The sequence below is a fragment of the Ambystoma mexicanum genome, chromosome 11, assembly GCF_040938575.1.
Source record: "Ambystoma mexicanum isolate Mex_15411 chromosome 11, UKY_AmexF1_1, whole genome shotgun sequence".
Lineage (NCBI taxonomy): Eukaryota > Metazoa > Chordata > Amphibia > Caudata > Ambystomatidae > Ambystoma > Ambystoma mexicanum.
This window is the reverse complement of record NC_090934.1, coordinates 476,093,230-476,110,358: the sequence shown is the minus strand read 5'-3', so window position 1 is coordinate 476,110,358 and position 17,129 is coordinate 476,093,230. Positions and strand designations below refer to the sequence as shown.

Sequence of the window (17,129 nt, the reverse complement as noted above, 5' to 3'; positions counted from 1 at the left end):
GGCGGTCCTAAGAAAGGTAGGAATAGGTCCGAAATTTAGGAAGGGGATCCAAGCGGTATACACATCCCCCAAAGCCTCGGTGTTCGTGAACGGGGCATACTCCTGCTGGTTTGAATTGGGTACGGGAACGAGACAGGAATGTCACCTTTCAGCAATAGTCTTCGCGCTCTCCTTGGAGCCCCTAGCTCAGCAATTGAGGCATGACCATCAGGTGGAAGGACTCCAGATGGGGGGGGGGGGGAGTACAAAGCGGCCCTATATTTCGACAACCTACTCTTACATATCTCGAACCCCAAAACATCCATACCCAGAACAGTGCATTTAATTGAAGAATACAGTGATCTCTCAGGTTTAAAAATAAATAGAGCCAAGTCCATTCTGTTCCCCCTACACAAACTCACACAAGAGGATATAGAAAGGTTCTCCCCGTAGGGTCTTATGATGGAGATGGTCATGTTGAAATACCTAGGAATATATGTTACGAAGGACCTTAAACTATATGAGGCTAACTACCGCTCCCCCCTCCTATCGAGATTCCACGCGGATCTGGCTAGATGGGAGAAACTCACGATGTCATGGTTAGGAAGACTCAATGCAGTTAAAATGGTATGTCTCCCCCGATTCCTTTACCCGTTCCAGATTCTCCCTATTCGAATGCCGAAGCTCTTCTTTGAGGAGGTTAAAAGAGTAATGTTGAGGTTCCTGTGGCAGGGGAAGAAGGCAAGCGTGGCCTATGTGACCTTAACATTACCCAAAGATAAGAGTGGAGTGGGCTTGCCAGACTTGAGGAAGTACTACGACCCCGCCCAATTAAGAATTCTGATTCCTCATTTAAGGAATTGCAAGGAACCCTAGACAACCACTATTTAGCCCCAGCAACAGTCTTCGAATGGCTTTGGGTACCGAGGAACAAATTGCTACGGAGACTAAGGGATCATCCGATACTGGGGACCATATGGGAAATATGTAGGGAAAGGAATGGCCTGCAAAAGATCACTTCGTGACAGTCCCCTCTGAGTCACCTATGGGCCCCGGGCATCAGAGAGGACATCCCCAAACTGGAAAGATTTCAGTCCTGGTATGAGGCAGGGTTGGAGAGGGTAGGCCAGCTGTGGAGAGGCGGCTCCTTCATCACAATCTCGGAATTAGAGGAAGCTCTGGGGTTGGGCCCCCTCTCTGTCTTTAAATTCCTGCAGCTTAAAGGTATTCTGATAAGGGACAAGTGGAAAGACGGCATTAGTAGAGACCTCACCACATTAGAGAAATTCTTAAACTCCAGAACGGAAATGAAAGGTTTGATATCCGCTATATATAGGGAACTGATTGTGGCCGGGAAGGGATCTACTTTGCACTTGAAGAATAGATGGGAGAGAGACTTTAGTTACGAAATTGACCTGGACATGTGGGGGGGAAAATGTGCAGGGCCGCCTCCCAGGTCTCGATAGCTAGTCAATATAAGCTCCACGCCATCAAGCTATTACATAGGTGGCAATATGTCCCGCACAGACTCTCCCAGATGTTTGTCAATGAGCCCACTATGTTGGCGTGAATGCAGAGAAAATGTGAATGACTGGCACATGTGGTGGGGCTGACCCCATATTAGAATTTATTGGGACGAGATCTTGGGGTGGATCAGAGACCTCGATGGGATTCAAAGAATAGCAAACCCCCTTTTAATTCTATTTGTGTTCGAAAGATGTGAAGAATGGAGAAGGATCACGGGTTTGGCAGGCCCCCTTCTGTTGGCGGCACGAGCCGCCCTGGTAATGAAGTGGAAATCAAAGAGTGTACCGAGCAAGGGAGAGTGGGTCAATGTGGCCACGAATAGCTGCGTAATGGAAAAGATCACTGCTGCCTTACATGCAAAATGCATGGAATGTGATCTATTGTGGGGAGACTTTGTGAATAAATAAATGCCAGAGACTTTATGATGTTTAAAGGAAAGAGGATTGGACATCTTCGCCCGCCCAACCATTGGAAACATGTTAAATGTACCACCGGAAGAGACTGTTATGTTAACTTCAAAAAGGATACAAGGAGGCAACCACGCTTACTGTTTGTAAAATGTAAACACTATGCATTAATCACAACATTCAGAACTATTCTAAACCTACAAAGCAAGAGGAAGCACTGTTCCGGATGGGGGAGGGGTTAGTGGGGGGAAAACTGTCTTGAATGCTCTATGTATAAGTTGTTGGGAAGGGGGGGGTAGTTGAATGTACATTGCCTTGATATGTCCCATATATCTACTTGTATTGATTCTGACTTGTTATGAAAATCTCAATAAACTTAAATAAAACATTTTTAAAAAAGAGAAAATATACAGGCTCAATTTAAAGATGGAGGTCCACCTTCCTCAAATAAGTAATTTAAAATGAGGCTGGGTTCCTACAGAAACACAGGATCCCATGCAAGTCCTGAGCCCCCAATTTAGTCCGAGGAGCATCTTTAACAACCTCTGTATGCTTGACAGGATATTGAGAGGCCACTCTGTCAATTTGCAACTGATTTAGGACCCTAATATTATTTCCGGAGGGTGATCTCTCATATGATGTCCCCCTCAGGTGGCTCCTACCTGATACCACCAGACTTAGAGCATCTTGATGCTTGAAAATATCAAAGATCTCCCCTATGCCCACGATTGATGTTTTGGAAGCTCTACCTGTAGTACTATTGTTTTTCATTTCATCCGACCAACTGTTTGAGCCTTCCTCATATACATTTAGTCCGTTTGGATGGCCAGTTGCACTTAGAGGATGTGTCACTTTTAATGCCCTCAAGACAGGCTCATCTGCATCAGAAATCTCCACTGGATCCTCCACCTCATCATTTCCAACCTGAATGTCACAAAGTGACATCCTTCGCAAAAACTTGCGTAAGGACGTTTTGCCTGACTTTTGCTCCGCAGTTTTTTCTTATTTTTATTTTCCCTTTTCTTCAACGCCTTAGAGCTGTGGCGTTGAAGAAAAGGGAAAATACTAGATACTAGATTTACCTATACCAGGCCCTATCCCAACTTCCCTTGCACCTATCCCATTAAAAGACTTGTCAGGCAATGTGTCACTCAATATAGGAGATGAGTCCTGCTCGAGTCCATCCACCCCCTTGTGCAACAGGTTAACTTCCATGCCGCCCAAAATAGGAGATGGCCTCGACTTTAGACCCCTCCACCCCCCTACCTTTGGAGGTTCGTTGAGACTGGATGGATGGCCATCTCTCTCCTTGATAGAACCACTTGAAGTTACCTGCAAAACTTTGAGTACCTCATTAAGTATCAAGGTCTGGTATTTCAATCATCCAGTAGTTCCCTCTTCAATTCTCGCATTATATCATGGAGTGGAAGTTCCCCTTTATCCTTTGTTTTTGAAGGAGTCTTAAAACCACTATAGATAAATGGAGCTTCAGACCCACCTGCCACTCCCTCAAAGTGCTTAGACAGACCTAAAAGGGAATTTCCCCCTGGCTGAAAGATAGGAGTGGTGTCCAGAAATTAAAGGTCCATAACACACTCCTTATCAGGAACCCACTTGTCTGCCACAGGATCCTGAATCCTGTCCCCACCACACTCATCTGAACCCTTATCTTCTGCAAATAGGGAGTGTGAAGCATCTTGTCCCTCCAGTACAGTGATGTCAAGAGGCACACAAGCCATGAGCTCAGCCCTTTTAGGAGAGGGAGGTAGAGGCAACGCCAGAGCCCTAGAGATGCTATTTTGCCGACTAGTGAAGACCAGCTGGCTGCTAAAATGTCTTTTCTAGATGGCATCTTCTTATGCTTGGTGAAAAAGATAATGGAGCGTGTTTAGCAATTTGAAACAGAAAATTGATCACTTTGTCCCACCCAATGTCACAGTAAATATGACCGTCCCCCACGCACCTCACATCCACAAAATCCCTTAGTAGACCGCAGTAATCTACAACATTGCAAAGTTGAACGTTTGTTCCCCAACATTAGAATGATAAATCCAAGGTAATGCACAGTAGTTCCCAACTATTCCGAACTTATGCATTAATAACTTTCAACTGCTAGCATAGGCGAGACAGAAATAACATGTGAAGAAAAACGCATCAAAATCAACCATTAGGGATCTCCAGCTGGCTCCCTCCTACCAGAGGGTTGATAGCAGACGAATAACTAAGCTTCTCTTAGCAATGCAATAGGCAGACAACATACAGTGCGCAGAGTAAACAGGCATTATGTGTATCAAATAATATGAAATTATCGCTCTCGAGAGGTTCCCCTTTCACCTGCAAACAGCCAAGAAACGCCCTCTGAGCGCCCTCCAGATGCGCACGGCCCGGTAATTCATGGGGAATCGTACCGAAATGTCGCTCTCATTTGTGCACCCCTCCAGTCACTGCGACTTTGGGGGCGCACAAAATGGGGGTGACATTTACTGCCCCCAAGTAGAGTGGGGTTGCGGGGGTGTCCCCTGCTCTACTTGGACGCTGTAACGAGAGTCAGGGGTTGCAGGGGACAAGAAAGGAAAATAACATTTAAAAAAAAGAAAAGCCCCCTGTGGCATCAGCTCTAACCCACGTTAGTGGGAGGAGCTGATGCCGCAGTGATAGCAGGGTGTAGGCGGCACACACAGAAGTTGCAGTCTCCCCATGTAAAGAAAAATGCATGTGGTACAGGGTTGCAAGGCATTGTCCATTTGATTAGGGGTGGGATATAACTAAATTTGCCACATTAATTCAATGCAAAATAGCTCTTAAAGCAAGAGCTTGTCTGATGGGGAGAGAGGTAGATATGTAAAATATACATACACTGCCCTCTTTAGCTTTATATGAAGACACACATAAGACACAAGGAGAAATCTTTGAAATAAGATCCCCAGAATGCAGGAGGCTGATGCTAATGATATGTTTCAATTTCCCCAACCCTCAATAAATAAAGGTGTGCAGGAGAAAGCATAATGTGTGCCTGCAAAATGGTAGTCTATGAAAATTTGGGGCATGTTCTGTTAATTTGTTGTTGTTTTAGTGTTTGGCGTAAACATGGACAAGCATGGAAGCTTTTTTATATATATAATTGAAATGATCAGGTTTTTATGTATAGCTTGTTTGAAGATATTAAAGCTGCTTTTTAATTTTGGGCTTGTTCTATGTGAATTTTATAGGAATTACTATGAAAGATTTCTCTAATGGATTTATCGCTTATGCTGATGATGTCTTACTTTACATTTCAGACCCAACTACTTCTATGTTTAACATTGACCAATTCACTTGTGTTTCAAGATATCAACCAAATTATGATACATCTACCCCTTAAAACTTTGTTATGTCTGACATTCATCTTTTTGGTATGAAATGGTGCACATCTTCTATCAAATACTTAGGAATCCCTATTGTTGAAGACATTGCGTCCACTTTCAAAACGCAATTACTGATACAATTAATTCCTCCATTATTCAATCGTCGCCTTTGTTCTTTTCCTGGTGGGTTAGACTAGATTAGAGCAAAATGACTGTCCAACCTATTTTTCATATCTTTCCATGATGTCGCTATTAGCACCAAACTTTTCTTTTTTCTGACAAATTAATTTCATTTGGAAAAATAAAACCCCCAAAATAGCTCTCAATAAACTGAAATCCGTTAATTCATCTGGTGCAGTGAAGTTTCCAGACTTTCCTAAATGGAAATCCTTTCTGTTGTGACAAATTGCCCTATTTTTAATTATGAACATCAATTTATTAATGCCCCCTCTTGGATCATTTTAGAATCTAAACTAATAGCACCTTTATCCTTTTCCTACTTTCTCAAAACCTCTTCTTGGCCTGGTATTTAAAAACTGCCACTCCTTTATTCCTTCAAACAAGCTTGGAATTTCTTAACTCCTGTCTTCTTTTACTACCCTAGACTCTTCAAATGCCTTTTTGTGGTTTAATAAAGCTTTTCCGTTTAACCCAAACAGGATATCTTACATAAATGGTACTCTGCATGGATCTTTCTAGTTTCTCATATATTCAATAATAATGTACCCACACCTTTTCTCGAAATGTTCACCAGTTTCAATTCAAATTAATCTGATTTCAAAATGTATGCTACCTTTAAAAAGCTTATTACCAAAACAACCCCCTTTACTCCCAAAAAGCACCTTAAAAATATATTCTTGTATTCTCACTCTATCAAAGCATCCGATTTTTATTTCATTCTTATTCAATCTATTGACACCTTTTCTAAACGTTATGCTCCATGGTAATCTTATTGGAATGTACAAATCTCTCAAGAGATTTGGATTAAGATCTGGAAACAATGTTTTACCTCTTCAGTTGCTGCAAATCTTACACAATCACACTACTTCATATTACATCCAGCATATTTAACTCCACACGGGTTGGCTAAAATGTCTAACTCCAACCACAGCTCATGCTGGTCTTGTAAATCCTCTGATGTTATTAAAAGAAAGGTATCAGTCACTGCTCTCCAGAAATAACATGGCATGATAACCTGTTCTGTGGTTTTTTCCCCACTTTGAGAGTTTGCAGCCATCGCTTTTTAATCACTGTACATTTCACAGATGGGAAATATCCATTTGCATATCAGTCTTTCTACCGCCCAAATGTGCAGTCCAGCACTGAAATGCTATGGCAATTCCCTTCTGAACAAGAGTACCAACAGTAACCGAATACACGTGTTTCAGCCTTGTTGGGCCTCATCAGTGAGGTGGAGCTGTGCCTCTCTGAGCACAGTGAACAGGGAGTCTACGTCTGGGTTTCCCCAAGTAAATCAGGGTGACCAACCCTAAGTTCCTTGCAACATTTTTCAGAAAGAACATGGCACGATAAACTGTTATGTGTTTTTTCCCACTTTGAGAGTTCATCACCATTTGCTCACTGTACCTCTGATTTTATACACTTGGGGCCTCACCACAAGTTCAGCAGTAACCCTTAAAAGTGGTGGTAACGGAATTCGCGCTGACCAATACTGCTCCGCCAGATCATGAGCCGGCGCAAATACTGCTGACTGTAAAATCAGCCAGCGTAATTACATCCGGTGCAATTACAGCCAGCGCAATACCAGAAGGCGACACGAGGCGCAAACATAGCCGCATCACAAGTCCACGTGCCGCACTATTAGCACCGAAAACCAGCGCTAATACTGCCAAAAACACAGCGCAGGTACCTCCAGCTTTTAGCTGAAGGTAAATGAACGCAGGTGCCTGAAATGAAGCCACAGGTGATCCCAATTCCTCCCAGAGGGCTACATAAGGCACACCCCTACCCCAAACACTGTTTCCAACACCATGCTGCCACTAGCCACTGTGAGCTGGGACAGGCAGCTGCTCATGCTGTGCTTGGAAGTAGAGAGGCTGGACAACCAGGACAGGGCACAGGTAGTACAATGGGGGGTGGGCAGGAGGAGGAAGATAAGAGCCTAAGCAAGTTGTGCCCCAATCCCCAGGGTCAGGCCCTTACCTTGGACACTCACTGACAGCCAGTTGGTCACCCTGTACCGCCTCCACAGGCAGGCCATAACAGAGCTGCTCAACACAATACAGGACGGCATAAGGAGCAGGATCAACATCTGGACAGCGCTGCCCACACTGCTGAAACAAGTGTCCGTCCTACAATTCCTTGAAAATGGTATCTTCTACTACTCCGTGGCCATGATGTATGGCATGGAACAGCCCACGTTCTCTGCAGTGCTGGCCAAGGTGCTTGAAGCCCTCCTGTGGCAAGTGTGACACCACATCTCACTGCCCACTACCAAAGCACAGGTCAGTGCCATGAAGGCACAGTTCTATGCCGTTGCCCAAATGCCAAACTTGATTGCTGACCTGGACTGCACCCATGTATGCGCTGGCAGCCCCAGAGCCCACAAAGCAGTGTACCGAAACCGCAAGCACTACCACTCCCTGAATGTGCAGGTGACCTGTGATCCCAACCTCATCATCACCCACTGCTGTGCCCGCTACCCTGGCTCCACCCACAATGCCATGGTCCTATGGAACAGCACACTGCCAGGATACATGGAGAGACGCAGAGGACAACAGACCGGGATAGTGGGTGAGTAGGAAATCTAGCACACATGTGCTGCTGGTCATATGCCCAAACGGGGCGGGTGCGAATGACCACACAAAGTATGACATGACAAGCAAATGTGAAATCCTCACTTTACCACCTCCCGCACCACCATCACAATACAGACCAGGGAGCATGCAAATGTCGGACTTGCCTGCATGGAGAAGCAGTGGTACACATACAGTATCAATCAAATACACCAACTTGACTACAGGTACCACATTGCAACATGCACCCACCAAGGCAATGCAGAGAAATTGCCAAATTGTCACACAGAACTACATCCCTGCCAGTGACACGGCCATGCATCCATGTGCGGCCAGCCCACAATGCCCATCCATTGCCACCAGACGCCCAGGGAGGGTGTAAAGACACAGCCACATGACAACCACCATGTCTGCTGCACATGTCACTGATGGACACTGTACGTAACATTTTGCAAGGTAACAGGATGCATGTGAACCACAAACAATGCATGGCGCGAGTGACATTGCATGCACATAGAATAGACACATGCCATGAGATGAAGGCACATCTGCATGCACAAATAGTCCATTGCCCTGATATTGTCCACCCCCGCACCATACACATGCGCCTCCATCCATGCAGGTGACTTCCGGCTACCCACAGCTTCCCTGGCTAATGACCCCTGTGCGTGAACCACAAACACCTGAAGAGAATGCCTACAACCACCCTCGCAGACGGACCCGTTTGTGTATTGAGCGTATTTTTGGCCTCCTGGAGGCACCTTTCCACTACCTTGACAATACCGGTGGAGCATTGATGTACGTTCCACAGAAAGTTGTCAAAATTGCACTTGTGTGTGCAATGTTGCATAATATCTGCCAGAAGAGAAATGTTCTGCTACTGCCTGACGTAGACATGCCACCCCAGAGGATGAGGATGCAGTGCCTGTGACTGAGGCAAATGCATGCATTGTCAGAGATTACGTGAATTATGGGCGAATGGCATGCCAGGGACTGATGGACAATTTCTTTTGACACTTTCACATGGCACAAGCCATGCACCACTGTGTGACACCACCCTAATCGATAAACACGACAAAGCCCCAACAAACCCCCCTTCCCCAGCACACTACTGCCCCTAACCCCACCAACTCCCCAGAACACTATCCCTCCTCCCCCGCCAACTCCCCAGCACACTATTCCATCTCCTCCATCTCCTGCCGTCTGCGCTCCATGTCATCCAGCCTTTTCAGCAGCACGCTGCGAGGTGTACTACACAGTCTGGGTGTGGTCTCTGCACTTGGCCAGGGCTGTATGCGGGTGGGCCATAAAATGGAGTGTCCTTATCCGGCTCTGGTGTCCCTTTGCGCTGGTGGCGTGGAGGGCTTCCTGGGGAGTTTAGGCCTTTGGCAGGTGTAGACTCCGGGCTGGTGTCCCTCTGTGGCTCCTTAGTGGCACTCGCAGCAGGTATTGGCTCTGTGTCCGTGCATACGGCTGCAGTTGTGGGTGAAGCCTGGCCTCCACTGCTCCTGGTGGCTGCTGGTGTTGGCACAGGGCCTGTGGTGCCACCGGCAGGCTTGGCCTTGCTGGCTGCAGGCGTTGCCCGGAGGTCCGTGCGCCTAGGCGAGTATCGTGTGCGCCTTCGTGGGGTGGTGGCAGCAGACCTTGAGGGCCTTGATGAGCCACTCCCTGATGGGCCTGCAATCTTCTCCTGAGTCCTCTGTTGATGCGTGAGTGCCTGTAGGGGACATAGGAAATGTGGTCAGGTAAGGTTCACCGACGTGTGCAGGCATTCTGGGCACAATTGCAATGGTACAGAGTTTGACCCCACACAAATGTGCATGGTTGGCCATGGAGGGATCCATGTGGGACCACTGTCATGAGGTTGCTTGTGGCAATGGGTGTGAGACCCATGGCCTGTTGGTCATTTGCCTGTGTTTGGGTAGGGCAGGGTGTCCATTCTGGGCTGGCTTATGTTAGCTTGTGGACCTTCATGGCCCCACAGCCCCTCCCTGGCACTCACATGGTGGGGTTGGAGGGTGGAGGTGTGGCTTGTTACATGGCACCGTCATGGCTCTATAGGGCAATGCTGCACTGCCAGAAGGGCTGTACTGTGGTGCACAGTGATTGGCAGGCTGGGCACATGTCTGTGTGTGGGACATGTACTTCCCTGTGGCTTGCCTGCAAGCGCTTCTGGGACAGATACCACTGATGTCCCAGTAAGTGCCATAGCACCGTTGGTGCCCATAAAACCAGTTAAAATGGCTGCCGTTGAGCGCAACGCTTTGCTGATTCATCCTCAGTGCCCAGTAGGGCCTGCTACCTATCTGCATCCTGATAGGCTGCATAACATTCAGGAAGCAACCCGACCCAGTCTGGAGACGAAGCCGGCTCAGCTCGAAGGCCCAGCTATAATGCCTTCCTCTACCTGTTTTTTCCTGTCTTACCGGGATTACTGGCATGCCGGAAGAAAATGTGCAGGGAATCGCATATCTGACCACCTGCCCTCTGTAACTTAGCTTCTGAGTCAGCAACTCACTGCGACCTAACCAGGTGCTGCGGCCCAACCCGGGCATCTGCTGATTTACAGTCCTGCCCGTCCCACTGCTGCTTGTGCATGCATCCACAGCCACATGCCTACTATCACTTAAGAGGCCTGCCTGCCACCACAGGGTGCTCCGTGAATATATTCCCTGTCCTATCGCAATACATACATCCTACACCAACCCTCCTCAAGCTTTCTCCAAACCTTACTGGAGTATGCCATACGCAGTTCACCCCCTTCTCTCACAGCCCAGCTGCACAACCTCTCTACAGTCCCTCATCATTGGTCTGGACCGCGCACCCATCGCTGTGCTGCTCTGGGGTTTCACATCGAGTCTTACCACCCCTGATAACCAACTATCGGAACCACAGCCAGCCTCCATGGTTCCCCTGCTAAGTGCATGATAATGGTATTTGATTCTGTTCACTACGCACCTTGCTACCTCTGTGTCTGCCTACTCATCTCCCTTCTCTTAATCCATGCAATACTCTGCACCTGCTACCTGCCTCCTATCAACTGGATTATGTCTACTAGCCTAGTACTGTACTATTAAAATGCCTGATGGCCCTCGCCTTGAGGCGTGGCTCCGCCAGACTACATACTTACCGGATTTGACTATTGCACTTATGTATTCCTGATGTAGCCCCCTGTACCATGAGGTACGGCTGTGTCCATTCATGCATATAGTACCACCTGCATGTGTGAGTTTTCTTTATTAAAAATGTAACTAGCGAACCACCGCAGGGTACAGGGTCCAGGTCGCTCTTGACCGGGCAGTTGAGATCCCATCTCCGTTGGCCCTCCTTACGGTAGACTTTGAAAAGGCCTTTGATTCGGTGGGATGGGACGCTCTGTGCACCATAATGGAATGTATGGGTTTCGGGCAACACTTTGTCATGGGTCAAGCACCTCTACACCCTCCCTGTGGCATCCGTACGAGTCCACGGGAAGATATCCAGGACATAGCTGCTGGGCCTGGCACTCGCACCTCTCGCGATTAGGCTACGCACAGGCTAAAGGGTGGTGAGGAACGCGTCTCGCTATACGCGGACAATCTCCTATTATATCTTAGTAAACCCAAAGTCTCCTGCCCGATCATGACCAGAACACTGGTGGAATACCAACACTTTGGGGGGCTCCGGGTGAACATACAATAAACAATTACTTCCCGGCCCAGGGGGCATGGGGAGAAGCAATTCCAGAACCTTGCCCATACTCCATTTCGGTACTGGGCTTCACGGATCAGTGTACCCCGAGAAGACTTTCTCAAACTGAATCTGCAACCGATAATGCAAAGGTTTGAAAATGATGTCTCTACCACTTTCACTTCTTGGGAGGGCAGCACTGTTTAAGATGCTGGTGCTCCCGAGGTTAATGTATATCCTCCAGAACGCCCCTCTCCCCATCCCAGCCGCAACATTTGCAGACATCGACAGGACCCTACGCACGCTACTTTGGGGGGGGGGGGACCGCTTGGTGTGGGAGGGGGGTATCGGACTACCCAATATCTGCACATATTATTGGGCTGCACAGCAGGAGTGGAAAATGAGTGGCTACATGGGGACCCACAGCTCCCACATACCCGAGTCGAAACAAGGGACACCGACTCCCCTTCCCCCCTACACATACGATATGACGACAAAAAGAGGAGGGGCCCGAGCGGGTCCCTTCACATCCAACGAGTCTGGAAAGAAATACAAAGATATATCGGCTGGAGCGGCAGACCAACCCTGATCCAACCCCTATGGCACAATACACTCCTTCCAGAAATCCAAAGAATGGGCCACTTCGAATCCTGGGAAAGGAAAGGGATATCCACACTGGCAGACATCATTCATGAGGGGCGACTTATAGACTTCGAAACCCTACAAACGAAACACGGATTATTGCCCATGGACCGCTTCAGATACCTCCAACTCGCACACGCTATCAACACCCAAGGACAATGGGCGCTACAATACAAAGGACCCCAAACATATCCTGTTGGGAATAGGAGGCGAAACCGACCTCACGAAACATGAGAAGACATTTTTGGGGCTAGCACTTGGAGCAGGTAAGAGACTAACGGCTGCCACCTGGGGCTAGGCAGATAAGATTAGCATATACCGGTGGTCCAATGAAATGGACAGATACGCCTCACTAGAAAGACAAATTTACAATGCTAGGGGGTGTCCCGGAAGTTCCAGAAAATTTGGGGGAAATGGGAAGAGCAAACATAGAAACCAGGCTAAGGGGAGTGCCAGGGCACGCTGTGTGCCCACCTGGTCGATGGTACAAATCTTCTGCTCCTATCGTGTCATGTACTGTCAAAATGTTGTGTTATGTCCTGTGCCTCCTCACCCCCTGTTGAAAGGTCTCCTACTGTAATTGTGTACTCTGGTTGTTGTTTTCTTGCTTGTAAAAACTTAATAAAAAGAATTTTAAAAAAATGTTTTAACTAGCACCCTGAGGCCCGAGGGGTTGGTTCTCTGCTATAAATGAAAAAATAAATAAATAAAATGCCCTTATGGGGAAGGCCTACTGGGACAGCTTGTTGCTGTGTCACATCTGCAGTGTCATGGTCGATCAAGCACCTCAATACCGCTGGCAGAGGTTGCGCCAGTAGGGGTGTGGCATTTGTTTGGTTCACTTGCCGGCCCTGCCCGCAGCTGTGACGCTCACGGGTGCCCTTGGTGCCCTGTCACTCCACCCTGTCGGCATGCTCAGCTTTGGGGTCTGCTGACTTGTGTCCCTGTCCACTGGGGCTTCTTATACTGGGTTATCATTTGTGCATGCATTTGCTAGGGCCGGGGGTGGTCACTCACCTCCTGCTTCCTGGCTGCTGGCACCTGCCTCCGCACTGCCGACTCCCTCTATCCGCTCGAGTCCCAGCACTGTGCTGAATTTCTCCTCCCAGGCGGTGAGGGCCAGTGGCTCAACAGTACCTCCTACTGTCACCAGGGACTCACAGTGGTGTTGGGACAGCAGTCCCTGCACCCTTACCTTCAGGTCGTTCCACCTATAGCAGCAGTACTCGCCATCACAGGGTACACTGGCAACTGCTGACCCCTTCCGGACAATCGTGTTTCCGACTGCTGTCTGCCACTGGTCTTCCTTTGCCTGCTTCCGTACAGCTCCTCACAGTGGGCCACTACCTCATCTGTGAGGGCCACAAGCTCCCCCTCACTAAATGTAGGCTTTCTCAGGCGATGTATTAGCACTGGGTTTGCTGGCAGTAGCGCTATTGGCGCTGCTACCTTAGCGGTAACGCTTATTCCTGCGCAATTACCACCGGACGCTGATGGCGTTACTGTCGGTGTCAGGGGGCACATTCACGGCAGATTGTGATACAGCGCTAATTGCGCCACACAACCCGGGGGTAATGCTATTTGCCCCCTGCAGTAATTGCGCCGATTTATCGCAAGACTTGTGATGAGGCCCTTAATATTTAACTGTATATTTGTCTTTTCTTTTTGGACTCCAATCTGGAAATGTTTACAAAATATTTTTTCTTTTCAGGAACCCTTCACATTATGTAATGTTATGATTGGTGCATTAATCTATCTATTATCTATAAGGTGTTATCTATTCCTTCACCTGAATTATGTAACTTTTTGGAGTTTGTTGCCTTCCACCTCATTGCTTCCAACTGGACAGCTACACAGAAATGAAATTACAATTTATAGTGGAAATCTGTTTGCTCCTTTCACAGAATTGAAATTTGATTTGCTTTATTGTCTAAGACTCTATACCTACATTTTATAACAAATGGAATGTCTTCAATAATTATTTAACATAAATCCTCCTCTATTTACAACCATATCCTCTCGCTTCCCATCATTTCCTTATTTGTTTATTAGTTTGCCTTGTTCTATACCCCTTGTCTGTTCTAATTCATGCTTTAGTTCTCATTTGTTTAATTTCAAAATGTTGTATTTTATATTACTTCACGTTGTTAACATCCTGAATTATAACCATTATAAGAGTTGCACTGATTTAAACTTTGTTTATTATTCATCCAATATGTTGTTCTTAAGCTTGCTGTTGTACTCTTGAAAAATAGAATAGGGCTAGAGGGGCGTTTTTTTCCAACCCATTTTTATTTAATAAAAATGTCTTTAATCAAGAATACAACGTCCTTGTGTCCATCTCTCATTTCTGACCCCTCACATAGGATCATGCATTAAGGGCACCCGTAAGTGCCCTGCTTTTTTCTATGGTGCAGCATCCACATGTTCTTTACAGAGCACAGGGTGTATGTTTTCCATTCTATTGTTTTCTTTTCATTTCAGTGCATAAAATAAGGAGCATTTTTACAGCCTTCTCAATTTTGTTATCCCATTACTGTGTGGTTAAATAAAAGAAAGAAAGATGTACAATAATTTTAATGGATGATTACCCAATTGTGATTCACTTAATATGTAATGATTTAAAATGGGTTCTGGGAACCAGCTCTTGCCAGGAGTTATACTAATGTTTACTAATGTTTATGATTATTATGAATAAACCACCTAGCATTACAAATTACCTAATTTTCTTTCTGTAGCACTGTGTCTTGAAAGGACCTGGAAGTGCGTAACAAAAATGTAACTTCAGCTGGTGGGTCTGATTTCCAATCACTTCCTTCTCCTGTAGATTGGAGCACATCTGGGCATTAAGTTGGTGCCTGAGCATAGACAGCATTTCTTTTAAGGGAACCAATAACTTGTCATTCTTTTTAGGGCACCATTGTAAAGGCGCTGTTCCTCATAAACCCCCATAACCCTCTTGGGGATGTCTACCCGCTGGCAGAAATGAAGGAGTTCCTCGAATTTGCCAAAAGGTAAGCAAAGTGGACAGAATGAAAAAGATCATAATAATTCTGAAGCAACTTGTGGGATACTGCAGCTCAGAGGGACGAAAGCTGTAAAGACAAAGCAATGCAGGAATGCAATCTTTCTTCTCCAGAGCCTGTAAGTAACATTACTTTGGTGAATTACAAAATGTTCAGTCAGCAGAGTAGTTGGCAACAGGAACTTATTTTTTGCAATGGTTGACTAAATTCTACACTCAATAGAATATTTTATTTTGTCCAGTCATCTGCACCAGCTTCATCAGTTTGTCTTGGTTGTACACAATGGAGGTTCTCTTAATTTCAAAAGGTCCTCAAAATGTCCTCTGTGATCTATAGCAAACTCATAACAGTTTGCAAAGCTAAATATGTATGTATGGATGGTGGGAGGAAGCAACAGATGAATGGATGATGGACGAACAGCTGGATCGAAGGATGGATCGAAGGATGGATCGAAGGATGGATCGAAGGATGGATCGAAGGATGGATCGAAGGATGGATCGAAGGATGGATCGAAGGATGGATCGAAGGATGGATCGAAGGATGGATCGAAGGATGGATCGAAGGATGGATAGATAGATGGATGGATGGATGGGCAGATGATATGATTAAGTGGTCAGAAGGGAGAATGGAATGGAGGGGTTGTTCCTCATTCATAGGGGGATAGACAATCTGGATAAGAACATGATGGTAAAGGTAGTTCTTCCTGAATGGACAGTCATAGCTTTTTTCTTTTTAACTTCTTTTATTAGAGCTTTGTAAAAGCAGTAAGCTCAAAATTACTATTTAGAGTGCATTCAATCATATCATGCCTGTTTCATTGTAATGTCAGAAATGGCACAGAAATCAGTTGGAGCCTTAGGAACAGTTTGTGTTTTTATTTTCATTGTAGGGCCTAGGGCCGTCTTTCTCATCTTGTTAGGCCTCTTTTCCCCAACCAGGTATCCGTAGCCCCCAATTCGTGCTACCTACTGTCTTGAGCCCTACCGGTTGACCCCTCTTGTCTTATGTTATGGATGGTTCCCTAAATGTCTGCCATCTAAGCTCCCTCAGGGACTTCCTAACCCTTCCTAGTATGACAAAAGGTTGGTGTTCTAATGGGAACTGGGATAGTGATTTACACTGGTTTGAGTCAGGCTATCCTTGCATGTCTACTCTACTCTCACCTCTCCCTCTCTACTATGACCACGTCCTAGTTGCTCCTGCCTCCTTTCTCATAGCGCCTCAATGTTTCACTCCATGTACTTACCTCCACCCTTTGCTGTTCCTTCTCATCTCATTCACTCCACTACTATTCCCCTCCTCCACACTGCTACTCCCCTCCTCTACACTGCTACTCCTCTCCTCCACACTGCTACTCCTCTCCTCCACACGGCTAATCTCCTCCACCCACTACTACTCTCCTCCCATCCACTACTCAAAAAATCCCTCCTTTCACCCATACCATTCAATTCACATTCCTTCCTTAGACTAATCTCCCGACTCACTTGCCACACAAAGATGCACACTAACACTGCAGAGCCACTTACACTCCTAAGCCAATACCTTAACTGCTACACAAATCTCCCCTACAAGCCGCCACTCCGTCCTTCCTCTTGCCAGTCTCTTGGTCGTCCTCTGTCATCACCCAAAAAATATGCACTCCCTGTTTCCGGTCCCCTGCTTAAATTCTCCTCACCTTGAGAATACTGGCCAACTTTCCCTGGCAGATCTGGCCCTGTCTTCCCCACCCGGTGCGTGTATGTACGAGGGGAAAATCTTGCAAAGGGGTGACGCCCCACC

At 46.6% G+C, this 17,129-nt stretch overlaps 1 protein-coding gene across 2 annotated transcripts in view; it reads left to right on the top strand.

Moving 5' to 3' along the window:
• The window catches only part of ACCS (1-aminocyclopropane-1-carboxylate synthase homolog (inactive)), a 1,238,632-nt gene that overhangs the window by 582,658 nt on the left and 638,845 nt on the right, over positions 1–17,129 (top strand). For both annotated transcript variants that reach the window (XM_069623318.1, XM_069623319.1), the window contains exon 10: positions 15,238–15,338. In XM_069623318.1, the coding sequence (XP_069479419.1) occupies positions 15,238–15,338 (101 nt within the window). The remainder of the gene's footprint in view (positions 1–15,237; positions 15,339–17,129) is intronic.